The 25,927-nt window shown below is 33.4% G+C and overlaps 7 protein-coding genes across 7 annotated transcripts, besides 1 other annotated feature; 3 read left to right on the top strand and 4 right to left on the bottom strand.

Moving 5' to 3' along the window:
• Positions 1 to 290: 290 nt before the first annotated feature.
• On the bottom strand, positions 291 to 5,630 carry cnrK (RING zinc finger-containing protein; the record flags this gene model as incomplete). Its single annotated transcript, XM_004361488.1, has 8 exons — positions 291 to 2,432; positions 2,508 to 2,791; positions 2,864 to 3,293; positions 3,403 to 3,547; positions 3,619 to 3,642; positions 3,804 to 3,856; positions 4,045 to 5,241; positions 5,601 to 5,630. The coding sequence occupies 8 exons, from the start codon at positions 5,628 to 5,630 to the stop codon at positions 291 to 293; spliced, it is 4,305 nt and encodes a 1,434-aa protein (XP_004361545.1).
• A 401-nt stretch (positions 5,631 to 6,031) lies between these two features.
• Positions 6,032 to 7,409, top strand: DFA_05827 (uncharacterized protein; the record flags this gene model as incomplete). The annotated part of the gene is made up of 2 exons (XM_004361487.1): positions 6,032 to 6,641; positions 6,730 to 7,409. 2 exons carry the CDS (start codon positions 6,032 to 6,034, stop codon positions 7,407 to 7,409), a joined length of 1,290 nt encoding a protein of 429 aa, XP_004361544.1.
• Positions 7,410 to 7,695: 286 nt separating this feature from the next.
• Positions 7,696 to 8,387, bottom strand: DFA_05826 (uncharacterized protein; the record flags this gene model as incomplete). The annotated part of the gene is made up of 2 exons (XM_004361486.1): positions 7,696 to 7,811; positions 7,877 to 8,387. 2 exons carry the CDS (start codon positions 8,385 to 8,387, stop codon positions 7,696 to 7,698), a joined length of 627 nt encoding a protein of 208 aa, XP_004361543.1.
• Positions 8,388 to 8,533: 146 nt separating this feature from the next.
• Positions 8,534 to 8,620: a sequence feature (Short protein (DFA_05825, EGG23691.1) was converted to a misc_feature.).
• A 1,190-nt stretch (positions 8,621 to 9,810) lies between these two features.
• On the top strand, positions 9,811 to 11,889 carry DFA_05824 (uncharacterized protein; the record flags this gene model as incomplete). The annotated part of the gene is made up of 2 exons (XM_004361484.1): positions 9,811 to 10,820; positions 10,905 to 11,889. The coding sequence occupies 2 exons, from the start codon at positions 9,811 to 9,813 to the stop codon at positions 11,887 to 11,889; spliced, it is 1,995 nt and encodes a 664-aa protein (XP_004361541.1).
• Positions 11,890 to 12,414: 525 nt separating this feature from the next.
• Positions 12,415 to 16,687, top strand: DFA_05823 (uncharacterized protein; the record flags this gene model as incomplete). The annotated part of the gene is made up of 9 exons (XM_004361483.1): positions 12,415 to 13,277; positions 13,342 to 13,471; positions 13,554 to 14,178; positions 14,242 to 14,479; positions 14,557 to 14,867; positions 14,931 to 15,274; positions 15,362 to 15,930; positions 16,011 to 16,137; positions 16,214 to 16,687. 9 exons carry the CDS (start codon positions 12,415 to 12,417, stop codon positions 16,685 to 16,687), a joined length of 3,681 nt encoding a protein of 1,226 aa, XP_004361540.1.
• Positions 16,688 to 16,856: 169 nt separating this feature from the next.
• Positions 16,857 to 18,961, bottom strand: DFA_05822 (Pumilio RNA-binding region-containing protein; the record flags this gene model as incomplete). Its single annotated transcript, XM_004361482.1, has 5 exons — positions 16,857 to 17,104; positions 17,168 to 17,448; positions 17,525 to 18,444; positions 18,531 to 18,710; positions 18,806 to 18,961. The coding sequence occupies 5 exons, from the start codon at positions 18,959 to 18,961 to the stop codon at positions 16,857 to 16,859; spliced, it is 1,785 nt and encodes a 594-aa protein (XP_004361539.1).
• Positions 18,962 to 20,280: 1,319 nt separating this feature from the next.
• Positions 20,281 to 22,608, bottom strand: DFA_05821 (uncharacterized protein; the record flags this gene model as incomplete). Its single annotated transcript, XM_004361481.1, has 1 exon — positions 20,281 to 22,608. The coding sequence occupies one exon, from the start codon at positions 22,606 to 22,608 to the stop codon at positions 20,281 to 20,283; it is 2,328 nt and encodes a 775-aa protein (XP_004361538.1).
• Between the last annotated feature and the right edge of the window lie 3,319 nt (positions 22,609 to 25,927).

The following is a 25,927-nucleotide window of genomic DNA, read 5'->3' as shown; positions in this document are numbered from 1 at the left end:
CAAAGAGGGATACCCTACCAACGGAAAAGAAAAGAGGAAGCTAATGTGAAAAATCGCAAACAAAGGGTCTTGTTTGTTTTTTTCAATGAAGAAGAGAAAAAAAAAGATATTTTAGCATTTATGGGGGGTCAAACCCCTCATCAACGCTTGGATCAGAAAGCAACTTTTTGTGCGTTGATGAGTATTCAAATCGATGATTTGATTAAAAAAAAAAACAAACTGTATAGTTGTTTGTTGTACAAAGTATTATTATTATTATTATTACAATTTATTTGATTTGATTCAAAAGTTTACCAGAAATCAGCAGCACCTTTACGATTTGGTCTGGTGTAAAGGATTTTAGTGTTGCTTTCCAACTCGTCAACATATTCCAAGTAGTCGTCGAGTTCATCTTCGTCTTGGTCATCGTAATGTTGTTGGAGACGAGCACATTCATCGGCTTGGGCATCGGATAGGATCATTGGGAGAGCGAGTTGAACATCGAAATTACAATCGATCAAACATTGCTCGATATGTCCGATATTGTTTTCAACAAATTCAGTGTAATCTGCAGACACTATTAATTTGGTCAATTCTTCCTTTGCCTTTGACTCTACCGATTCTGGATCAGCAAATACATTTCTGCTAAATTGTTTACCAATGTTTTCAGCCAATACCAAATTGATCAATTCATCAACTGATTTGATGGCAATACTACTTTGATGATAGATATTTGAAACCAAGTCATAAGATTGTTCGTCATCCAATTTGTATAAATCTGCAAACAAAAGTGATGCTTCAACTAAAATCATTGGATCAATCTTCTTTTGTGTTTGTTGTTGTTTGGTTGGTGAAGTTGATGGAGATTGATTGGATTGATTGGATTGATTTGAATTTGGTTCTCTTTTTGATTTTAATTTGATATCCTTTAATTTCTTGACAAGTTGTTCTTGAGAGATTTCTTCTTCGACTTGTTCTTGGATGATTGGTTGAACAAATGTTTCAGTATCATCTTTGGTGATAAAGAGATGGTCATTGTAGAGAATATCATTCCATGATTTGACCAAATGTCCAAAACGATTGTACAATCTAAACGATGTAGAGAGGACGACTTTTCCTTGGGTGGCACCGGCGACCATGTCCATGACCTCGCGACGGAACTCTGGGAACGAGCGTTGCACAAACATAGTGTCGAGCAACTCGTTTGGCTTGTCGTTGAGTGAAATGCGGCAGACAAGGGACCGGATGATATCAACTGGTCTTTGGAGATTGGCTTGAGCAGCCTTGAGCTTGGCATGACGCAACTCGTCACTGACCTTTTTAATCCTGTAAACGTGTGGAATGATCAATCTCAAGTCGGCAAAAGCATCCTCCTTTTCAGAGGCGTTTACAAACTTGTTTTTGATGATTGACATGACGACACGGGTTGCGCGGAGTACGAGATCTTTGTCCTTGTCGGCTACCTTGTAAGAGAGCCCGTAGAGGTTGTTAAAGAGTGCGCCAAAGGGGTTGGAACGACGGATATTGTGTTGCGCAAAGAGGACGGTCGAAAAGTACGACTCGCTCTCACTCTTTTCGAGGAGAGAGCGGAATCTGAGTGCTTTGTCCTTGGAAGGTATACAGGCGTAATGGCGTGGTGCCCAGTCGTCACCGCAAATATAGCATAGTTGGTGCTGACACTTTTGGCAGACCATGTGGTTGCACCCACCACTACGCTCGATTGGGTAAGTGCACTTTCTGCAAAGAGTCGTGTTTTGAAAGATCCATTGGAAGTCTTCGACCTCGCCATCAAGTGTATGCGACTTGACACAGGCCGATGGCCAATGTGGATCGTTTGCACCACACAACAAACACAGATTGGCGCCACAGGCACACACTACAAATGGAATGTTGTTACGTTGGTCTGCGCCAAACAACAAACGTGTGCACGTACGGTTACCAGTTCCCGGACACCATTTTGACTTTGACAATAAAGCAACGTCATTAATGATCATTGTATTGAGTTGAGCAAATGAACGAATGTCATCTTTGAGGAGAATATTAAAGATAGTGACCATGTCCAATACATAGTTACACTCTCTATCCATACAAGAAATAGGAGAACTACTACCATTTCCATCGCTTACACTAGCAATAATATAGGATGACATACATTGATAACAAAAGTTGTGACCACAGGCCAACTGAACCACACTCTTTTGATCTTCAAATGGACAGTAGCAAATCGAACAATCTTCATCGGCATTGTCACCAAATGTCAATTGTTTGAATCGAGTACGATCAATCAATCTCTGTTCAACCTCTGCCTTTGTCACACCCTCTCTAATCGACGCCTTTAACTTGCTCATATTCCATTGATTTTTGTATAATACCTGTGAAGACTTGGAATAATTTAATTTCAATGAATCACTAATATTAACAATCATCTTTTGAATATTTAATAAGAATTGGCTCTATAAGAAAGAATAGAATAAAGTTAGTAAGTATCATCTCATTAATATTTGATTAATATTCTAATCATTTCATACATGAGAAATAGTTTCCAAAGATTTCAAATTTGAAGGGAATATTTGGTTGATATCATTGACAGATGTATATGGTTGACTTGGTTTAAAATGTTGTTTAAACTTTTCAAAGGTGTGATTGATAATAGAACAAATATCTTTTGATCCACTATCGATTGAATCCTTGATCCATCCATTCACCAAATCAGCAAATTCATTACAATTTGGTGAATATACTCTAACATCATTCAATTCAACACCATTGTTTTGGTAATTTAAATTATCATTTATGAAAATATATCCATATTCTAAAAGAGAGAGAGAGAGAATAGAATGTTAGATATCTAAAATAACAATAATGGTTATGGATATATATTTACCAATATTAGTATCCAAAGTTAATAAAAATTGTAAACAATATGGATAAGAATCAGAGATAGAGGTATGATCTTTGTAAAGTTGAATCAATTGAAAAGAGTCTTGAAGGAATTTGGAATCTGAACGATAGTTTGTATTTTCCTCTTCAAACTTTAATCTTTCAGCCTTTAGAATTTCTTGTTGTTTTCTGATACGTTCTTGTTCCGATTGTTCAGATTCCAACTCTTTGATGGTCGATTGAAAGAGTACGAGGATTTGATCGTGGTAGGTTGAATTGTCTTGCAACGATATAATACGTCTGCCACCATCTTCAACCGTTTTCAATCTAAGTAATGGACGAATAGCAACATCTACTTGAAACCTTTCAGCCAATACATTAATCAATGATGTTACTTTGAAATTTTCATGATCTAATAATATTGATGTTATTTCCTTTAAAAAAAAAAAGAGAATAAGAATAGGTTAACTAACGTCCCATCATAATATCTCTCTATCTCTATCTCTCTCTATCTCTATATCTTTATATCTCTATATCACATACATCATTATAACGAATATTTAATCTCTTTCTAATATCAGGATATTTAATCTCTGCAAATAGTGATTGAGTTGTTGGACTAGTAGTACAATTATTGTTATTGGTGGTGTTTACATTGGTAGTCTTAATCTTCATCCTCAGCTGATTACTTTATCTATCTATCTATTCTCTTTGCTAACACTTTTGTTGATAATGATAATGTTTGCTACTCGTCTTTACTTTGCACCACGATGAGATGGATTGCTTTAATTTAATAACTAATCGATAACGCGATTAAATAATGATCGGCCCTGTCTGCTTGTCGTTATCACATCTTGTCGCAAACTTTGGTAAAATCTTAAGAAGAAGAAATTTATAAAAATTGCTCCAACTGCAGTACATTTTCGATGCATGCTGGTACACACAATTCCAATGCAAGATTCCAATGCATTTCTCTAACAAATCCCCACATATACATCTTATGTTTAAATATGGATTGATGGATTGGATTATAGAAAAATCTTTTTCTATTTGGACTTTTATTATTAGTTGGTTGGGAAAAAATATGATGGATTCGATTTATATATAAATATTATTATTTGTTTGTTTAGGTTATATGTATGTTCATTATGTTATTTGTTTTGTTTTGTTTTAACATTTTTCTACTACAATAGCGCTGGCACCACCACCACCATTGCAAATAGCAGCAACACCATATTTACCACCCTTCTTGTGAAGGATGTTGGTAAGGGTTGCGATGATACGAGCACCGGATGAACCGATTGGATGACCCATAGCAACAGCACCTCCGAGGATATTGAGTTTCTTGAGGTCAATGTCTAGGAGCTTGGCATTGGCAAGTGGGACGACTGAGAAAGCTTCGTTGATTTCGAAATAGTCGACATCCTTGATTGAGATGTTGGCATTCTTGAGTGCCTTGGGGATGGCGAGTGCTGGAGCGGTTGGGAAGTCTACTGGGGCTTGTTCAGCGTCGGCATAACCGATGATCTTGGCGAGTGGCTTGAGTCCCTTTTCTTTGGCGAGACTGGCCGACATGAGGATGACTGTGGCGGCACCGTCGTTGAGCTTGGAGGCGTTGGCGGCGGTGATAGTACCGTCCTTGGTGAATGCAGGCTTGAGACCTGGGATCTTGTCGAATTTGGCACGGGTTGGCTCTTCATCATCCTTGATCAAGAGTGGTTCACCACCCTTTTGTGGGATGGGGACTGGTACGATTTCGTCTTTAAAGAGACCGTCCTTTTGCGAGGCTTGTGCACGCTTGTACGACTCGACGGCATATGCGTCTTGTTCTTGACGTGTGATGTTGTGTTTGGTGGCACAGACGTCACCGCAGACACCCATAGCCGAGCCGTCGTAAGCGTCAGATAGACCGTCACGGACGAGACCGTCGACCAACTGCACGTTGCCATACTTGGCACCGTATCTCATCTTGTCAGTGTAGTATGGTACGTTGGACATACTCTCAAAACCACCGGCAACGACCACACGACTGTGTCCGAGTTGGATGGATTGTGTGCCAAACATGACAGCCTTCATACCCGACGAGCACACCTTGTTGACGGTGGTGCAGACGACGCTGGTGGGGAGACCGGCGCCAATAGCACATTGACGGGCTGGAGCTTGGCCAAGGTTGGAAGAGATGACGTTACCAATGATAGCTTCATCAACATCGGTTGGCTTGAGACCGGCACGGTTCAAAGCATCGGCAATCGAAATCGATTGTAACTTTGGTCCAGTCACACTTGACAATACACCTCCAATCGATCCAATTGGTGTTCTATTGACTGCAACAATTACAACTTCATTCAATGTAGCACTTGAAGTTGAAAAGTATCTAACAGTCTAAAGGTAAAGTAAGGAATAGAGATAAAACAAAGAGTCAGTTGCAATTTTGTTTTTTGAAATTCGATAAGATTTATCAAAAGAAGAAGAGACGGCGAATCCAAAAGAAGCAAACCGAGGAGGAAGAAGAGAAAGAAATAAGCAACAACGAGCAAGTTTGTAAAAAAAAAAAAAAGAAAGTTAGCAAAACTATAGTAGTACTAATGTCTCTATGTTATTCTCTCTATCTATTCTATATCTATCTGAAATGTCTCTGTTTGTTTGTTGTTTGATTTGTCACGTGTTGATTAATCAAATTGATTGATCTGCTTGTATGATTGCTTGATAGAGACTATTTCATGCATAGTATGTATACACACCTTTGAAAGATTAATTGATCTTGACAACATTGTAAAGTATATATATATGTATATGTATAAAATTATATGTATGAAACAACAAATAAAATAGAAATTAAATTAATGCAACATGAAAAGAGTAAATTTCGTTTTTTTATTCAAAATTTTGATTAAAAAGAAGATCTTCGAGTTGTTCTTTTGATTTTTCGACCTTTGTTCCGAACTTCCCACCCAAACCCCTGATGCGTCATCTCACACCAAAAAACAAAAAAAGAGAGAGTTTGGTTTTGGGTGTGATGATGAACAATGACAACAAACACTTTATCAACTATCTATCTATATTAGTATTATATTTGTATTTGTATATATATATCTCCGATTAAACAAGAAGAAGAAGAAGAAGAAGAAGAAGGATGATGAATAAGTCAACTTTGATTACATTACTATGTGTAATGATCATAGGTGTAGTTAGTGGAAATAATAGTGATGCATCAGGAGGATTCTATCAACCGGGCAAAACAAACGTACAAATGTTGAACAAGGACAACTTTGCCGACAACGTGTTTGGAACGGAGCATGTATGGTTGGTTGAGTTTTACGCACCATGGTGTGGCCATTGCAAGAGTTTGAAGCCAGAGTATGAAAAGTTGGCTACTTCACTCAAGGGTATTGCCAAGATTGGTGCTGTCAACTGTGATGTTGAAAAGGAGTTGTGCGGTCACTTTGGTATCCAAGGGTTCCCAACGATCAAGTTCTTCCCCTCTGAATTAGTACCAAACAAAAAGGAGGGTAAAGATGCCTACCACAAGGTACCAGAAGACTACCAATACGGCAGAACTGCCAAGGACATGTCACAATTCATCACTGGCAAGATCCCATCCTTTGTCAAAAAGGTCGATGCCGACTCCAAGTCCATCTCTGCCTTTATCGCCGCCGACAAGACTGCCAAAGCACTCCTCTTTACCGACAAACCAACTACCTCTAGTCTCTACAAAGCTCTCTCTGTCGATTTCCACCATACTCTTCCACTTGGTGAAGTAAAGAAAGCTAAACAAGATGTTCGTAAGTAACAAAGTATTTATATATACATGCATATCTCAACAACAAAAAGTACTTATTTCTTTACTATTTTCATTTTTTTTGTTGTTAGTTGACAAATTTAAAATTAAATCATTCCCAACATTATTATTATTCAAGAGTGATTCAGAAGAGGATGTAGTTGTATACACTGGCAAATTAAATCAAGAAGAAATCTTTAAATTCCTTTCACCATTCCAAAATGAATCAAATCAAAAACCAAACAAATTCCAAAAGAAGGGTGGTAATGATAAGAAACAGCAACAACAACAAAAACCAAAGGAACCAGAAGTTCCAGCATTAGATCACGCACTTTTAATTAATGATCAAGAGACATTTGATTTACATTGTGCCAAGGGTGGACTATGTTCACTATTCTTTTTGGATCTTGAAAATGAAGACGAACGTTCATCAAACGATCGTTACATTGACACTATGAACCAATTGGCTAAAAAGTTTGTCGGACGTATCAAGATATTCTACGTCGACGGTGCACTTCAAAACAACTTTGTCGATGAACTCCATCTCTCTGGTCTCCCCAATATGATCATTCTCAATACCTCTCGTATGAGATATGTCAACTATTTGGGTTCATTCTCTTTTGATTCTGCAGAAGAGTTTTACAACGATGTATTAGTAGGTAAAAAGGGTACTGCTCCATTAAAATCAATTCCAAAGATTATCTCTTCTAAACCATCTTCATCAACCAAACAACAACCAACTAAATCAACCACCGCAAAGGATGAATTATAAATAACAAACACATCAACCAATCGAATAAATTATAATTAAGTAATAATATATATATTATATTATTCCAAACCAAACCAACCAAATATTTGAATGAAATGTTTATGTAATTAAATAATTTGTTGTAAAAGGATTCGAATCGAATATTGATATGAACCCTAACCAAACAACCAAACCAATAATCCATAATAATTAATAAAAATAATGTTGGTTGAAATCGACCAAAATGATTATCTACCATCCAATCGATTATGTTACCAACTTTGAAGGTTATATACCATTTCCATTTTTAGAAACAACAATTGCAATCAAATGGACAATCTGCAGAATCACCACCTTTAGCCTCAACATTTAATCCTAATTCCTCTTCTGTATAAACTGGAACACCATCAACATATTTACGTTCTATTTCACAAAGAGAGTTAGTATTTAATGAATGAAATATGAAATATATATTTGAAATAACATACGTTTAATATTAACACCTCTTGAATCAAAGAAATCATCATGTTCGACTTTAGATTTGTTCTTGTCACGTTTTCTTTGAGCCTCTTCTTGTATTTGTTCTTCATTCATCTCTTTTAATTGTTTCTTTTTAATTTCTTTTTTCTTTTCAAATAGTTGATCTAAATAATCATTATCACTTTTAGGTTTAGAGGTTGTAGCAGTAGAAGTAGTAGCTTTCTTTGTTGTAGTTGTTTTTGCTGTTGATGATGATGAGGTTGATATCTTTTTTGGTGCAGTAACAGTAGTAGTAGTTGTAGTAATAGGTTTAGATGATGGTAATGTTGTTGTAGATTGCTTTGTTAACACTTTTTTGACAGGTGATGATGTAACAGTCTTTGTTATTTTAGTAGTTGATGCAGCAGCATTTTGTTTTAAAGACTTTAACTTGCTTGGTGGAGGTACTGATGCTTCTACATTCTTTTCCTCTACCAACTTCTTTTTCAATGCCAATAGTGATATCTTCTTTTCTGTCATTGTTGTGTGTGTGTGTGTGTGTGTGTATGTATGTATTAATACAATATAAATATAATAAATCTAGATTGCAAAACAAAACTACGCAGTTACAAATTGCAACGACAAAAAACGAACGAAAGATGGTTCCAATAATTTTAAAATCATTATTATTTTCTTTTATATTTTAGGAAGGATGAGGATGAGATAAATGAGGATGGATGAGTGAATTCACTCATCTTAAATATCCATCTCATTTTTAATATTTAATATTTAATATATAATATTTAATATTTATTATATTTGTCTTTAATTTAAAGGAAAGAGGAATGAGTCATGTGAAAGTATGGAAACCTCATTTTAGTAAAAGTTCCCAACCAACCAACCAACCCAACCAACCGACAAACAAAAGAACCTATACTATTCTTGAAAGAATAAGAAGACGAAGTGAACCTTTTAATATACTATATCAAGACATATTTTAATATATTATGTAATTTCATTATTTGAATAACAATGTCTTTATCTAAGATATACATCATATTATTCTTTTATGAAATAATAATATTATATGTGACCTACCAAATTTAGGTATAATATTAAATATTAATTAAAGTCTTTGTTCATCAAGAATGATGTCTAGCCCTTAGTCCAAAGTGCGTGTGTGTAGCGGTACCCAGATCTGACGTGACATCGATGCGACTTACTCCATTATTGTAATAAAAAAAAAACAAAAGTTTCATCGAAATTTTTGGTACCTTCCCCTCTCTCTCGACCCGAGACACTGTGAAAGGCAATCCATCGCAGCTTTGGTGTATATTCGATTATTGGTGAAATCCTTCACGAACACTTCACTTTTAAACCAACCATGTTAACCCCCCCCCCCCCCCCCCCCCCCCCTCCTCACTGACTATAAACAACCACTCACTCTGGAAATAAAATGGACGAAGTATAGGATTTAGGGGGTGTGTTCACGAAATTAATATTGTCGTAGCGTTTAGAACAGACAGATATTTATTTTTTTAAAAGACGTCGTAAAGAAGAGTATTTGTGTGGTAGGTGGGTGGGTGGGGGGTGTCAAGGGAAGAAGTGCAACGTTTTGACGTAAGACTATAACTTATAACAATATATTGTTGTTGTCGCCCACAAGTTTCTTGACTTCTAAAGTGAATGTTGCAAAGATAGATAGGATTGGTGGATATAATTACATTTACCCCCTCCTTCTCCCATCCGTCCGTCTGTCCGTACGTCAATGATAATGGTTTAAACAATATTTATATTAATAATAATAATAATAATAATAATAATATTATTAAAAGTGTCAGTGTCTCGATTTATCCAAACCTTTAAAAATGGAGTGTAGTACGAAACTATTTTTTCACCTAAAAAAAACAAATTAATTTTCTATCCTTTTGGAAAAACTATTAGTTTTGAGGAGTGTTCAAATATGGCAATCGCAAGACAATCATTTATCCAAAATAACAGTCACAATCTAAATAATAATAATAATAATAATTTTGAAAATAATAATAATACGAATTACTCTAATCATTCATTCGAAGAATCTGATAATTTAATATCACTCAATAATAATAACAACCAAACAATAAATAATAATAATTTAGATTATTTAAATAATAATAGTAATAATAATAATAATCAAGAGGATAAATACGATAATAGTAAATCTAAATATTTATCCCAACAACCAGAATATTATAATAGTAGTAATAGTTTCACATTTCCATCAATTCAATCTCAATATTATAGAGTTAAAAATTATATTCGTAATTTATTTAAATTTAATCAGTCCATTCCCATTGATCGATCCTCTATTCAACTAGGTTCATATTCATATTCAGCAGCATCAACATCACCATCAACATTTAATTCCAATCAAAATAATTCAATCCAATTTTTAAGTAGAAGTAATAGTACAACCAGTATTTATAGTAGTATTAGTAGTAATAATAATAATAATAATAGTACCAATAATAATAATTTAAAAATGGTTTTCAATTCAACAAAAACAATTGGAAATCAAATAAAAAAAAGAAAACATATAGTTAAAGAATTTGGAATAAGATGTTGTAGACATGTTTTAGTTATGTGTGCAATATTGGCAATCATCATTCCCATTTCATTATACATTACAAATAATTCACCTAGAAAATATGATGGTGCCAATATAGAGTTTGAAGGTGAAGATTATGATCCAAGACACTTACAAATTTATGATACCAACCTCGTTGCCAATCCAAATATCTTTTTGGATCCTCATAGTCATAGCACCTACTCTGATGGTAAATTAAGTGTCGAGAATCTAATCCTATGGCATATTAAAAATGGTTTCAATGCTATGATTGTAACCGATCACAATACTGTATCTGGTGGATTGGCTGCTGAAAAGTTGGCAAAAGAAAAATATCAAGAAAAGATTGTTGTCATTCCTGGAATGTATGTAAAAATCATATATAAATATAATTAATTATTAATACTTAATTATTATTCTTTTTTCTTTTCTTTTCTTTTCTATTTTAGAGAATGGACAAATTGTAGAGTACATTTAGGATTAATAGGAATTAGAGAAGATGTTCCATTAATTAAAAGACCTACAAATACACAGATTAAAGAGATTATTGACAAGGTTCATAGTTTGGGAGGATTGGTTGTATTGAATCATTACCCTTGGTCGACATGGGCAGGACTCGATCAACCTTCGATGGAGGAATGGAAAGAGATGGGAATCGACTTTTTAGAGGTAGTCAATGAAAGTACAATGGATTACCAAGGTTTACAATTTGCTTTAAAGAATGGTATTAGGTATACAACAGGTTCCGATTATCATTTCGATCAACGTGGAATGTGTTGGACTGTTTTGGATTCACCAAATATTACTCAACCCTACAACAAGAATGATACCATTAATGCCAAATACCTAACCTCTGAAATTGTCATGGACGCTCTTAGAACTCTAAACACCACCTTTATATTCGATCCAGTTGGTTCGGGAATCTCCATCAAAGAGAACAATGAATTCTCGTCTACCTATAATTTCATGGCTCCATGGGTCTACCTCGGTGATTTCTTTCACAGTTACTATGTCCTTCAAAAGGGGATGTATAGTTTTGTCGATGGTCCTTGTACTGACCAACACGTTGTTGTCTATGGCAAACAATTGATTTCATTGATTGGATGGATCATCTTTTTCTTCATTGCAATCGAGTTGATCTACCAAGCTTGTAAAGTCCTCTACCGTCGTTTCTTCAAGATCCATACCATCGATCCAATCACCCCATCTCCCATGGATAAAGAAGGATATGATGATTTCATCACGACTACTGGTGATGGTTTCAAAGGCAAACATAATAGTAGTACCATTTCAATCGACCGTATGGACTCGACTGAATCTGGTTCAAGTCCAACCCTTTCCAGTGTCGACCATAGTTTTACAAATGATAGTGTCTTGGATTTCAACGATGATAACTTTGATAGAGATGATTCTACATCAACTCCAGCACCATAAATATAAAGAATAGATATCCTTTATATTATATATTTATCTGTATATAGTAATAACAAGCAAACAAACTAATAAATTAATAAATGTCGACTAGCGCAGTTGTACCTTTATAAAATTAGAACTTATTCGTTTTTATTTTTAATTGCTTTTTTTGAAAAATAAACAAATATTGTGTTGTTGTTGGGCAAAAGTGAAGAAGACAATAATTATTGCTTTGAGGAATGCGTATTCTTTAATTTAATTTATAAATCCATCTATCCATCAATAATATTTAGAATATAGTAATAACTAGAGATAGACAGACAGACAGTATAAAGTGAACCCCTTTTAGTTAGTCTCTTGTTTCTTTAGAGACGACAAAGTAGTTCATGTTATCACAACAAGATTGCCCTAGACAGAATAAGAATAATATCACAACCAACAAGATTTGTTTTTCTTTTTTAACAAGAACAACAACAACAACAACAATAGTATAACATAAACAGTACTACTTCCTACTACTACTATTAACAACAACAGATAATAATTATGGTCGAGACTAGATCATATGACTTGGGAGTGACAACTTCAACCACAGCTGCAACTTCTTCTTCTTCTTCTTCCTCTTCCTCTTCGACAAATGCAAATGCAAATGCAGCTGCGAGCTATATAAAGACTAGTCAGCCAACCACTACAAATAATAACATTATCAATCTACCAAACAAATTAAATAATACTCCCAATCAAGACGATAATGATTCTTCAACTTCGTTGACAACAACAAATTCAACAACTACGAGTACAACTACTACTACTCTTCCTCCTCAACAACAAACAACAGACAACTTGAATTCAGTTATTGGATATAATGAATCACATCATCATAATAATAATAATCAAGGAACACATCCATCACTACCACCAGGAGGAGTTGTTGGAGTAGGTATTCCACCTGCACCTACTACTACTACACTTGACAAGAGTATGAAAAAAGGAAGAATTTATTGGTGTTGGCTGTTGAAAGAGTATATTCGTTTGGGACATGTTAAAAGCATGCAAAGAGTATTGAGAATATTGGATCAAATGGACCCATACTTGTATCAATGGGCCGACAACATCTATTTGGGTGAAGGATCATCGCCGTCATCATCCTCTATGCCTCAAATCATTAGCAGTGGTGTTGGTCGACTACCCAACAACAATGGAAATAGTATCGATGAAATCTATATCATAAACTCATCCTCCAAACCAATGGTCAATGCAAAGAGAGCATCTGGTTTCCCACATTTATACATCCCAAACCTATTGCGACTAAGAAGCGATCTTTTCCAATGTTTCAACAAAAACTTTTCATTCAACTCTATACTCAATGCATTGAGTACTGGTAATATTGAATCTTTATTAAATCCAACGTAAGTAGAATAATTAATTAATGATTATTTATAATTTAAATGTTAATCCTTATCATTTTTTTAGATATATACCTGTATCAAAATCATTACCAATTGTACCAATGCTATTGGTAATAGTTTATATTAAAATGTGTCTTACAAAGTCGGATGGATTAAAATCAATTTGTAATGTTTTAATGGATTGTCAACAAAAGGTAAAACACAACACACAATCAACCCAACTCTTTGGTATATACCAAAAACTAATAATCTTCCTTTTTTATTTATTTTTTTTAGATACATTTATTTCCATTATACGATTACCCACATATACCATTAGATGTATTGATACAAAATATTTTAACATGTAATCTTCGATTTATTGATTGGGATCCAATATCATTAAAACTATTACCAACCGAAGTATATTTTAATGAAATATTTGAAGTATTTTATTTAACTGGTAGAGAATCTATATTATTCCCAAAACCTCAACCACCACCTCAACAACAACAACAACAACAACAACAACAACAACAACAACAACAACAACCAAATAACAATAATAATAATCAACAACAAACATATCAAAAACCATTACCAAAGAGTTTAACACCAACTCTTGTTTATCCATCAGAGGATTATCATTTTAAAACCATCAAAACCTATTTACAAGATAGTGCAAAAATTGTGTTTTATAATATTAGATACCTCACTCAACGTAGAAATTCCTTTGAACTATCAATTTGGAATGAAGAGAATGTTAATATTCTTTTAAATTGTACAATCTATCATTTGGATCAATATTGCAAAGAAAAAAAGACAAGTCAAATGGCTGAAGATTTATCAATGGTTTTAGATTCATGTCTAAGATTATCTCTTAGTTGGGTTTCTATTATTTCTGGTGTTCAAGAAGTTAAAGGTAACAAAAAAAAAAAAACAAATATATATTCTAACATTTTTTTGTTTTGTATCTATTTTTTAGAAAAAAGTGATAATTGTTGGTGGGTAACAAAACCAAAGAAATTACAACCAATTTTAAAGAGTTGGGTCAATACTATTGAAAGAATCTTTGAAGAAGTAGATATTGAAAAATTATTTTTGATTGGTTTGGTTTGGCTAGGTATTTCAGTTTCATTATTTGATGAATCTGATGAAACTGAACATAATAATTCCTATTATTTATTTATTAAATATATTAAAAAATATCCAGATATGTTAAGGTAAACTAAAAAAAAGATAGATAGATTCATTTATAAAATTTATATTAACTATTTTTTTCTTTTTCTTTTTCTTTTAGTGATTATAATAAATCATCATTAGTTATAAAATCAATTGGATTTGCATTAATTGGTGTACAAACGATTGAACAAACAACAGAATTGATTAATATAATGTCATCTTTGTGGGATGATCCACATCACAAAAATTCTCCATTCCCATCGTTGGACAATGGTTGGTTGGTATACAAAACAATTCAATCTGTTTTCAACAGTAAATTTAAATTGGCACATTTCGATAATAATCAAACTGATATGGAAAATGCAATATTCGATTGGACAAGAGTTATTTGTGAAGAATCAAATAATTCTTTTTATAATACCAATTCAAGTATGTAAACAAAAAAACAAAAAAAAAGTATCTATTGGTTTTTGAACTAACCCTATCTTTTAGGTTCAAAATATTTAAGTATATTTATTGGATCATCAATAAGTAATGTATTACAAAAAAGATGTAAATTTATACCATTGGAAGCAAAAAAGGAATCTGTTCACCAAATTCACGACATGTTTTATACATCTGTCAATCAAATCAATTACTTGACTGTTGTACAAAAAATTGGTGTAGTCACTGCCTATTGTCTTAGTGGCACTGAACCTTTTCAAGATAAACAAGCATGTCAAAGTATATTAAAAGTGACTATTGATACGCTACTGGAACAAGTTTTAGGTATCAATGGTCAACTCTATGAATGGCTTGAAAAACCAATTGAAATTAATAATTTATCAATCAAAAAGGTATATATTGATATAGTATTATAAATATATAATTAGATTATTAATCATTTCTATTTAATTTTCTTTTTTCTTTTATATTTTTTTTAGATGGAAGGACATCAAACATCACCAATATTTTTATCATTATTGGCATATGTGGACATGATTGTTAAATTAATGTTACATCTAAAGGACAATGATGTAAACAAATCAGTCATGTTAAAACTCTGTGAATATGGACATAGATTGAATGAATTGTGGTACAACTTTATCAAAGACACTAGCAGTTCATTCCCAAAGGCATCTATCCAGAGAGCCCTCAAACCAACACTCAATGGGATCATTCTTTGCTTCTCTACCATGTTTAATGATATTTCTCGCATCCTCTCACCAATTGACAGTGCCTTGGGTCTCGAGTTTTTCATTCAAATTAGCTTTATCACCGATGACGATGTTCCTGTCGTCAATAGCGCCATCCGCTCTCTTGTAAAAAATGTTTCTCTTTCAGAATGTGCCATTATTCGTTTTATCGATAAAATGCCAGTATATTTAACCGTCCCAAAGAGTGATAAGATTGCTTGCGCCAAAGTAATCATATATCTCAATGCTTTGGTTTCTCTTGTCACTTTTGTACCACATAGTTTAATTACTAATGTTATCATTCCAAATTTATTCGAGTATGTTTAAAAAAAAAAAAATCAAAATCAAACAAACAAAAATTAATCAAGGCTTATTAATTAATCTTTTCTTTTTTTAGATATATGGAATATCCCAATGAAAAAATGAACAAATTAACTCACTTTATAATAAGTAGAATATTTTCAATACCAAATTATCATCTAACAGTTCAAATGGTCCCAAAATATATACAAACTTCTTTAAAAGTAACGAATATTTAATATAATTATGAAATTGCAATTTAATTAACATATTCTTTTATTTTATTTTTTATGTTTTTAGACATTCCCAAAATATACACAAATATCATCATTATTTACTGGTATATCAAGTATAGTTGAACATAATCCACCAACGGATCCAATTATATTATTTACAGTGATGACCATTTCAAATGCTACAATCAATCAAATCAAACTACAAGATAAATCCAAAACATCATTGGAGAATGCATCAAAGAGTTTGTTTCAATTACTCCTTTTAATGTTGCAACTAGTAGACATTCAACTATTACACCTTGTCCTCAAAGAGGTCAAGAGAGTAGTGAGCGAGGTACAAAATCTAAAGATCAAAATGGAACTCTGTACCTTGTTGATATCGGAAATAACTGGAAACTTTGAAAATAGCAAAAAGAACCTATGTCTATCTTGGTATTTGGATCTCATCAAAGAGTATGAATTCTCTTTTATCAAACAATTAATGAATCAACCAAATGAACCAAAAACTGCATATGATTTACTTTCACCACCAAAATAACAGAATAATCATAATAATAATCATAAAATATAATATATTTATTATTAGTATAGTAGTCGAGTAGTCTACTATCTATTCTCTCTAAAAAAAAATCAAAAATGTAATTAATTAAATAAATTTATATTTCTTTAAAAAATGTTTTTGTCCAATTGTTTGCTGCTAATTTGATTTATTTCTTTTTGGTATCCTTGGTAGTATTTTGATTTAATAAAACTTTGACCATCGATTTACAACCAACATTTCCTTGATTTAATTTCTTTTGGTTCTTGTCAATAATTTTAATGGCTTCCTTTTGTAAAGCATTCTCGCTCAATGCGTATTTAATCAAATCTCTGACAATGAATGCCATATTTTCATCTTGTAAACTTAAATCTACCAAACGATCCTTTAATTTTTCAAACATTGATTTTGGTAAATCTAAATAAAATAAATTAGAATATTATCCTTTTTGTTATTTTGATTTTTTCTTTTGACATTTACCAGTAGTTTTAATATAATCATTTTTTAATAATAATTGAATGTTTGAAGTATTGTTACCTCCAACTATACTTTCCTCTTCATCGATAGAGGTGGTCAAAAGGTCGATCAATCTATTCATTAAAATAATTTTGTTTCCTTGACATTCCTTCAAGGTGTAGGTTAACACTTTAACACCAAATGGTGAGCAACAAAGTTGTTGCAAATGATTTGAACATAAATCAATTAATTTTGGTGCCATAAATTCCATCAATTCCTTTCTTCTTGTATCATGATCCTTTTTACTAAAAAAATTAAATTAAAAAGAGATTAATAAAACTGTTTAACTATTTTCTCTCTACTTTTTTTCTCTCTACATACGAAACTTTATGTTCAATATCTTGAGTAGATTTAATAACTGGTTTAAGTCTATTGATGGTATGTTCAGAAAAGACTTGAGAACTGTATGGAACTAAAAGATGGAGAATCCAGAGATGACCATACTGAGAGACGGCGAGGTCTGGGAGTTGAGTGATCAATTCGGCAAGGACCGATTTGTTGAGCAACATGGTATCATCGGTAACATCCAACAATCTGAGAAGAGCCAAATGTCCGTGTTGTTCGAGGGCAACCTTGCAAAAGTAGTCCTTCATGCCCTTGATAATACTCTTTCTCGTCTTGGCACTGCCGTACGAGATGGTGTAGTAGGTGATGACGGCACCGTCCTTGGTGTGGACCATTGGGAGGGTGATCTCACTCAATGTCTCGGCCATATCGGAACAGTTCTCTGGGGTGGCGTGTTCAAAGTATTGGATGACGAGTTTTTGGATAAAGGTGTAGGTGACCAATAACTCTCCCTTGTTGCTGAGGGCCTTGGTGAGCTTCTTGCCGAGTTCGGTGATGATAGCCTCCTTTTTGTGTGGACTGGCGGTAATAATGTCGTTGAGGGTACGGGCCTTGTCGCTCTTGAAGAGACGGTATTCCTCGGAATAGAATTCCTCGAGAATGGCGCCACGTTGGACGGCATTGGCAATCTCTGCATACATGTATTCAATGACGTGACCAGCTTCACGATTACGGGTCAACTTTACAATGCTGCCATAGAATGCTTTGAGAATTTCGTTTCTTTGTTCCTTGCTACAATACTTTAACAATTTAACAACCAAAAATCTACCATAGACATGTGGAGCCATGGCAACAACGTCGCTCTTTAATTCATTGTAAATTGTATCTCTTTGTTTTTCGTTTCCATATTTTAATAATGTTTGAATAATACGTGATGCATCATGTTTCTTTACAATCTAAAAAAAAAAAAGAAAAAGAAAACAGAGGTATAAGTCGATAGTGCGTCAAAAAAGGAGGATTATGACTTTTGTTGTATACATACTTGGGTCATTTTACCTTCGACCATTTTGAATAATCTATCAACAAGTGGTTGTCTTTCAGATTTGCTTAGACTGACCAACTTTAACTTTTCCCAAAGAACCTTGGCATCGTAGACCATTTGAGCATTGTTGTCAAACTTGGACTTTTTGGTCATCTTTTCTTCACGTTTCTCTGCCTTTGTCTTTTTGGTAGGTTGGTTTTCTTCTTTTTCTTTTCTTCTCCTTCTTCTCCTTCATCTCCTTCCTCTCCTTCTTCTTGTTCATCTTCACCAGTTACTTTCATTTCATCAGCATCTTCTTCATTGTACTCTTCTTCCTCTCCTTCTTGTCCTTCCTCTTCGTTGTATTCCTCTTCATCTTCATAGTAGTCTTGATCATCCTCAGCCTCTACTTCTTGTGCCTTTCTCTTTTTATCGTCTGTATTCTTTGCCATTTCTAGATGTGATTGATATATATATAAATATGTAAAAAAAACGAATAAACGAATAATAATAAAATTACAAGTCCTTTCTCTCTATCTCTCTCACAAATGCACAAAAACGAAGGATGTTTTATTTTTTTTGTTTTTTTCAAACGACCGAAAGTTTTAGGATAGGAACTTCTGATGAGATTTATAAAGGGTGTGGAATACTTTGATTGGAATGGATCAAACGGATTTGAAAGATGTAAGAGTAAGAATCTCCAAAACAAAATATTTATTTATTTAACCTTTATAAAAGTAATAAATGTCACTCATCGAAGATGATCCCCATACCCAGTTGTCAGACCGACTGACCTGAAGAATTTTAATCAAGTCGGTCAGTCGATCAGCTGAGGCAAATCGATTTGCCCTCCTCCATAGTGTCTGAGCATTGTAAGTTTAAATCATTTGTTCATGAGAATTAAGAACAAATAGATAATAACAAATCGATAATAGAGTAGTAGCAGTACCCCTTTTGTAGTAGTAAGAAATAATATTTAACCACCCAAACACACCACGGTGCAATATCATTTTTCTAACACAATTGATCTTGTATCTTTAGCTAGCTATCTTGCATCAAACCAATGTTCTAATAATAATAATATGACAACTCTTCTCTCTCTATATTATTGAATTGATATTTCATTAGTCAAAGATAAAAAGTTAAAAGTCGACCAAAGTATGTCACCTGATTCGTTTATTTCGTTTTTCTCGTCTTTTCTGTTCCCATAGATACGTTTCTCAAGGTGCATAACATAGGTGAGCCCTCGTCTTTGGACTCATCATCAAAAAGAAGTGGGTTGCACTACCAAAGCAGGCAGCTTCTCCTAGACCTTGACCAAGAGAGGTATAGGCGCCAATTGCACCCTAGAACTGTCACAAAAAGAAATTCATTTCGATTCTTAGGAAAAGGAGACTTGGATGCCAAACGATGACAACATTCATTATAAACTTAATTGAAAAAGATATAAAACTATAAACTACAATGCATTGAAACTACTAGCTTCAAGTCTAGTACTTGAGAGAAATCTCAACAAAAGATGAATGATGTACCATAGATACATTTCTCAAGGTGCATGATATAGGTGAGTCCTCGTCTATTGGCTCATCATCAAAAAGAAGTGGGTTGCACTACCAAAGCAGGCTGGATTCATTTCGGTGTAAGTAGTATTCAAATATGAGGGATCCTTGGAAAATAAATAAACAAAGATATGATGTTTCAAGTATTTTCTAGCCTTTGGCATTTATCTTTAAAAACAAGATAAAATGGTTTGTTTTGATAAACACAAAATTTATTGAACATAAAATGTTGGCTGGGTAAAAGTATTCATGTTGGCATTATTATTATTATTATTATTGTTGTTGGTGGTTGTGCCTATCATATTCGGGTTATTTAAAAATATATTTTGTTGTTGTTGCTGCTGTTGTTGTTGTTGTTGTTGATTCGCAAGGTTATTATTGTTTGCATAAAGTTGAAGTGGTTTCGATTGTTGTTGTTGTTGTTGTTGTTGTTGTTGTTGTTGTTGTAATGCAGCAACATTATTCAAATTATTTACATTATTTACATTTGAATTGTTATTATTATTTACTATATAAGGATTATTATTATTATTATTAATTATATTATTATTATTACCATTGTTAACTACATTACTATTATTTGTCATTATATTATTATTATTATTGGTATTGTTAATTTGTTGTTGTTGTTGGTCAGTATTTACATTGTTTTTAATAAAATTGTTATTTGTATTACTAAATTGTTGTTGTTGTTGTTGTAGCTGTTGCTGTTGTTGTTGTAGCTGTTGTTGTAGTTGCTGTTGTTGTTGTTGTAATTGTAATTGTTGTAAATGTGCATTATTATTAATAATATTATTATTATTATTGTTTTGATTGGTGTTAGTATTACTATTGGTATTATTGGTATTATTATTATTATTTAACGGCGATATTGATGTTTGTTGTTGTTGTGTATTATTTGTATTATTATTATTAATTTGTTGTTGAACCATTAAAGAATAAGAACTTATAGAATTTGCTATAGATTTATCCATACATGATGAATATTCATCTTGTGAAAGAAGTTTGAGACAGTTAAACAGCAAGACAAAATTGTCAATGAGTGTTTCAAAAGAGTTGCAGGGGACGAGATTTTGACCAAACTTTGACATGGTTTCCGTATTGAATATGCTCAAGGCACGTCCAAATTGAATAAACTGATTGTTTCCTTCAATGACGTACACCCTGATCCATTCAAAACAGTTTTTGTCCTTGTTGTATTTGGTAAGAGATCCATTGAGTTGATTGACATTGGCGTAAAAGCCTCTTCTACAAATGGAACTAAATCCAAAAGTGATAGAATCCTTTTTTGTTTTTTCAAATAGACCGCCCAATGCCGTCCTCGCTTGCTCGGATAATCCATTTACATAGTTGACAATATGTGGTGGTGGAGTAGGAGGCGAGGACAAAGTGGTGGTTCCGTTCGTAGTACTAGTAATAGTAGTAGCAGTAGGAGTAGCAGTAGTATTAATAGTACTACTGTCAATACTAGATGACGGGGAGCTTGCACTGCCACCGAGATACGATGTTGAAGGTGAATGGTTTAAGCCTGCGTGGTTTGGTGAAACTGGTGACAATGGATTGCCTCCTTGTTGTTGCAATACTTGTTGAAGTTGTTTTTGTGGTGGAGAGTAAGAGTTGTTGTTGTTGTTGTTGTTGTTGGGTACCGTGTTGATGGGAGGTGTTGGCGCACCCGATGATGGTGTTTGGGAAAATCCATGATTGGTTGCTGGTGATGGTGTGGGTGTCCCATCTAGATTAATCACATTGGGTGGATCCAATTGAATAATTTGTGGAGAACTGCCTGGTTGTTGTTGTGGTGTATTGTTCTTTGGCATTTGTACCATTGATGTGTTATTATTATTATTATTATTTGGTTGTTGAAAATTATTATTATTATTATTATTATTCATTATAATATTATTATTGTTAGTGTTATTAGTTTTTGGTTGCTGGAACACTTGTTGAGGTAAACTAGCAATATGTGAAATAAGTCCATTATTATTATTATTATTATTGTTATTATTATTATTCAAAGTTTGTTGGATTTGTTGTTGTTGTTGAATTTGTTGTTGTAATTGTTGGATTTGAATTTGTTGCATTGGTTGTATTTGTTGGATTTGTTGTTGTTGTTGAAGTTGTTGTTGTTGTTGTTGGATTTGTTGATGTAATTGTTGGTTTTGTTGTTGTAGCTGTTGTTGCTGTTGTAATTGTTGTTGTTGCAATTGTTGTTGCTGTTGGTTTTGTTGTTGGTTTTGTAATTGTTGTTGTCGAATTGCCTGTTGTATTTTTTGTTGTAATTGTTGGCTATTCATTTGAATATAATTATTATTGTTATTATTGTTATTTTGTGTATTATTAGTCACTGGTTGTTGTTGTTGTTGTTGTTGTGGTTGAGCCACAACATTTTGGACTTGTTGTTGTTGTCCATTCCAAAATTGGTTTATATTCTTAGCCAGGACATCCACCGCACCAGGCTGTAGAACAGCAGGTGGTGTTGTCATTTGATAGGAGGGTATTGAAGAAGGAGGAGGAGGTTGATAAGCTGTAGTCGGTTCCATTGTACATTATGATATTATTATTATTACTATTATTTGTTGTAGTATGTTTGATTGATAGATCTTGATCAAGATGATAGATACAACAAGTTGGGTTGTTTCAAAAAGGAGACTTGATTATTATTATTGTTATTGTTATTATTATATGTTATTATGTTTTATTGAACCAAAGACTTGATTTGTTATTGGTATTGGTATTGGTTTACTTAAGGAAGACTATTATAGAGTTATTTTAAATTATTAATAATGGATTAAAAAATTGGTGATGATGATGATGATGAAAAGACAAAAAGAGGGAAGAAGAAAGATAAAGGTCTTTTAAATATTAACAACCAACCAACTCAACTAAAACCTAATAGTAATATTATTATTATTATTATTATTATATTATTATTGGGTACACTCTAGCAAGCGCGCAAGCTGTCGGAATAGATGATGTATTTTGTGTTGTTTGATGATAATAATTTAAAAATATTGGGATGGATTGCTCAGCGAGGAGAAGGAGGAGGAAGATGTGGGGGGTGAATATCTCAAGTGATTAGGGGAGGGGGGGGGTAGATAGGTTTTAATTTTATGTTTGTGTAGTATATTATAGTGAAAGAGACCAAACACACTGAGAGTGAGAGTAGTAAAAATATGTTGATGTACCTTTTTATCAAACTACTCTTAAATCGTATATATGTCGTTGTTGATTGACGCTTTTGTCTTCTTCTGTCTTGTTCTTTTGATTCTTTTTTTTTTGTTTTTTAAAATTGACTACTACAATTAGTCTCTCTCTTTATCTATCTATCTATAAATTAGTGTCTCGAGTTGCACTAAATTAATAAAAGTAAATCAAAAGCCATTGTTGCTCGAGACAGCAAAAGGTGAAGAAAGTGCGCTATTTTCCTTTTCTTTTTTAAACAAGAAAATTCATTGTGAGGTGTTGTTTCGTTGAGAGGATTGGTCACCATCACTCGATCCCAGCTGTCAACACAGGCAATTGGGGGTGAAATTGTCCCCTGAAAATGAAAACATAAAAAACGATCACCTGAAAGATCTGAACCTTTGGCGATAGATGTGCCGCAAATTTAACAGATTTGATTGGTTGGGTTGCGTGTGTGTATATCTATGTATGGAAAAGGACATGTGGATCACCCCCCACACCCAACAGAAGGATTGGTCAATATTTCCTTTTATGGTTATTGTCACACCCTTCCTTGTCCTTTGTCTATGCATAGACGCAGAGATTGCTTGAAAACTACTAACTAATACTATGATATATAATTACCTCTGAGGATATTTTAGAAATATAGATTGTCTGTCAGATGATGATGATGATGATGATGACGGAACCAATAGGGTCCAACCAAACAAACACAACTGGATAGATCAAGCTATCTAAAGTAGAAAGAATAATAATAAATAAATGTATGGAATGGTGAGGTTGAGGTTGAGGTTATAACAAAAACTGAGAATGATTATTCTTTATAAAATGGTTGGCTGGTTGGCTGGTTGGTTGTGTTATATGGTTGACGTCTCTAACAAAGTAAAGTAGTTACAACAACAATATAAATAATAATAATAATAAAATAATTTATTTCATGCTCTCTCGATCTATCTCTCACCTCTCTCTTTGTTTTGGTTTGGTTTGGTTTGGTTTGTTGTATTACTAACTACTTCTCCTACTCCTGCTACTTACTGCTACATACTCCTCTCTTATTTATTAATAGCACTCTTATCTCTCTCTCCTTTCTCTCCTTTCTCACTCGACAATAGGGATGGAATGAGGTAGGATAGGGTCAAAGGAAGAGATGAAATTTCAATACAACAACAACAAACCAAACAAAACAGTGTGTTGTGTTTTGGGTAATTCATAATGTGGTGGGTAGCATAGTAGTATAATAGTGGATTCAATTCACATTGTTTTAGATAGATTCAAGAGTTTAAAATCTTCCTATTCCTTTTGCTTGCTGCTGTAATTGGGTTTTGTAGTAGTGTAGTACTATAGTAGTGGTGGTAGGGTGCGTGGGTGGGTGGGTGGTAGATACGTTGAAAAGTAGTATCGTATCATATCATATCATATCAGTTGCTGATACGATCATCCCTCAAGGAGTGTGGGTGGTTTGAACACGATTGATGATGATGATGATGGATGATGATAAGTTGATATTAAAATATTTACAATTTGTCTGTCTTTTCCTCTCTTTTCTCTATCTATCTCTCTCTCTCTCTCTCTTTATTTATCTTTTATATGATGATGATGATGATTGTGAACAACTTTTTGAGCTCAATCGATAACTCTATCGCCACTAACAATAAAATAAATAAAAATAGACCAACAATGGATCAAGATTTCTGATCCCAAACGACGCTAAAACAGAAAAATGGGTAGCGGAAAAAAGATAATCCGTACATCATCATCTTTATAAAGATGGTTCATGGTTGAATACTCGGTCGAATTATATATATAAATAAATATAGTGATAAACATATTTACCTTTTAACTCTCTTTTTGTTTAAACAATATTGAACTCTCACAAAAGAGTACTCACTTTTATGGTACGTGTATTCTATTAATTTAAATTTACCATGTTGAATGCAATGGTGGTGGTGATGGTGGGTTGATAAAGTACTGATCGATCGACCAGATCACACCACTGGAAAAGTGAGTGTTAGAGACAGATCCAAGGAAATGGAAATGTGATGTGGATGTGATACAAACGTTGTATACAAGATAAATATACTAGTTAGTAGTAGTAGTAGTGGACAAACCAACCAACGAATCGATGGAATAGCTCAATTGATCAGACAACATTTGAAAGTTTGTATCTGATCAAAAGTTTGAGGTATTCCTTCGAGTCAGGTATCGGGATCCATAGGTCGGTAGTTGTGAGGACCCAGCAAAGCAGATGATAGTATTATGCAGCGATGAAATCTGTTTATGACTATGACCAAGTAAGCTCTTCTTATGTTGTAAGCTGATTGTTGAATTTTTCTATGGTGTTTGTAGTAGCAAGTGCAATATACCAACTAACATTAATACGATCGGTCATACATCCAAGTGTACCTATATTTTACTTTTGTAATACTATCTCTTGTCATCATTTTTGTTTCTTTGCCCATAAATATGGAAAGTATACATGTTATAATACAAATTTACAATACTTGTGATTGTTATAACTTAAACCATATATGACTATAAAAAATTGAAGAAAATAAATAAATATAAATGATCATTTTGCGATGGGTGTTGTACTTGAAACTCTGTCGTTTCTTACCATTTTTTCATTAATTTTACAATTATTATTATTTATTTATAATATAAACACAAACAAGAAAG

The sequence above is a fragment of the Cavenderia fasciculata genome (genome assembly GCF_000203815.1).
Source record: "Cavenderia fasciculata unplaced genomic scaffold Scf_Dfasci-G-o-80e12.f1-5, whole genome shotgun sequence".
Lineage (NCBI taxonomy): Eukaryota > Evosea > Eumycetozoa > Acytosteliales > Cavenderiaceae > Cavenderia > Cavenderia fasciculata.
Note: the sequence above shows the minus strand (reverse complement) of the source record. Positions and strands in the feature narration are given on the sequence as shown.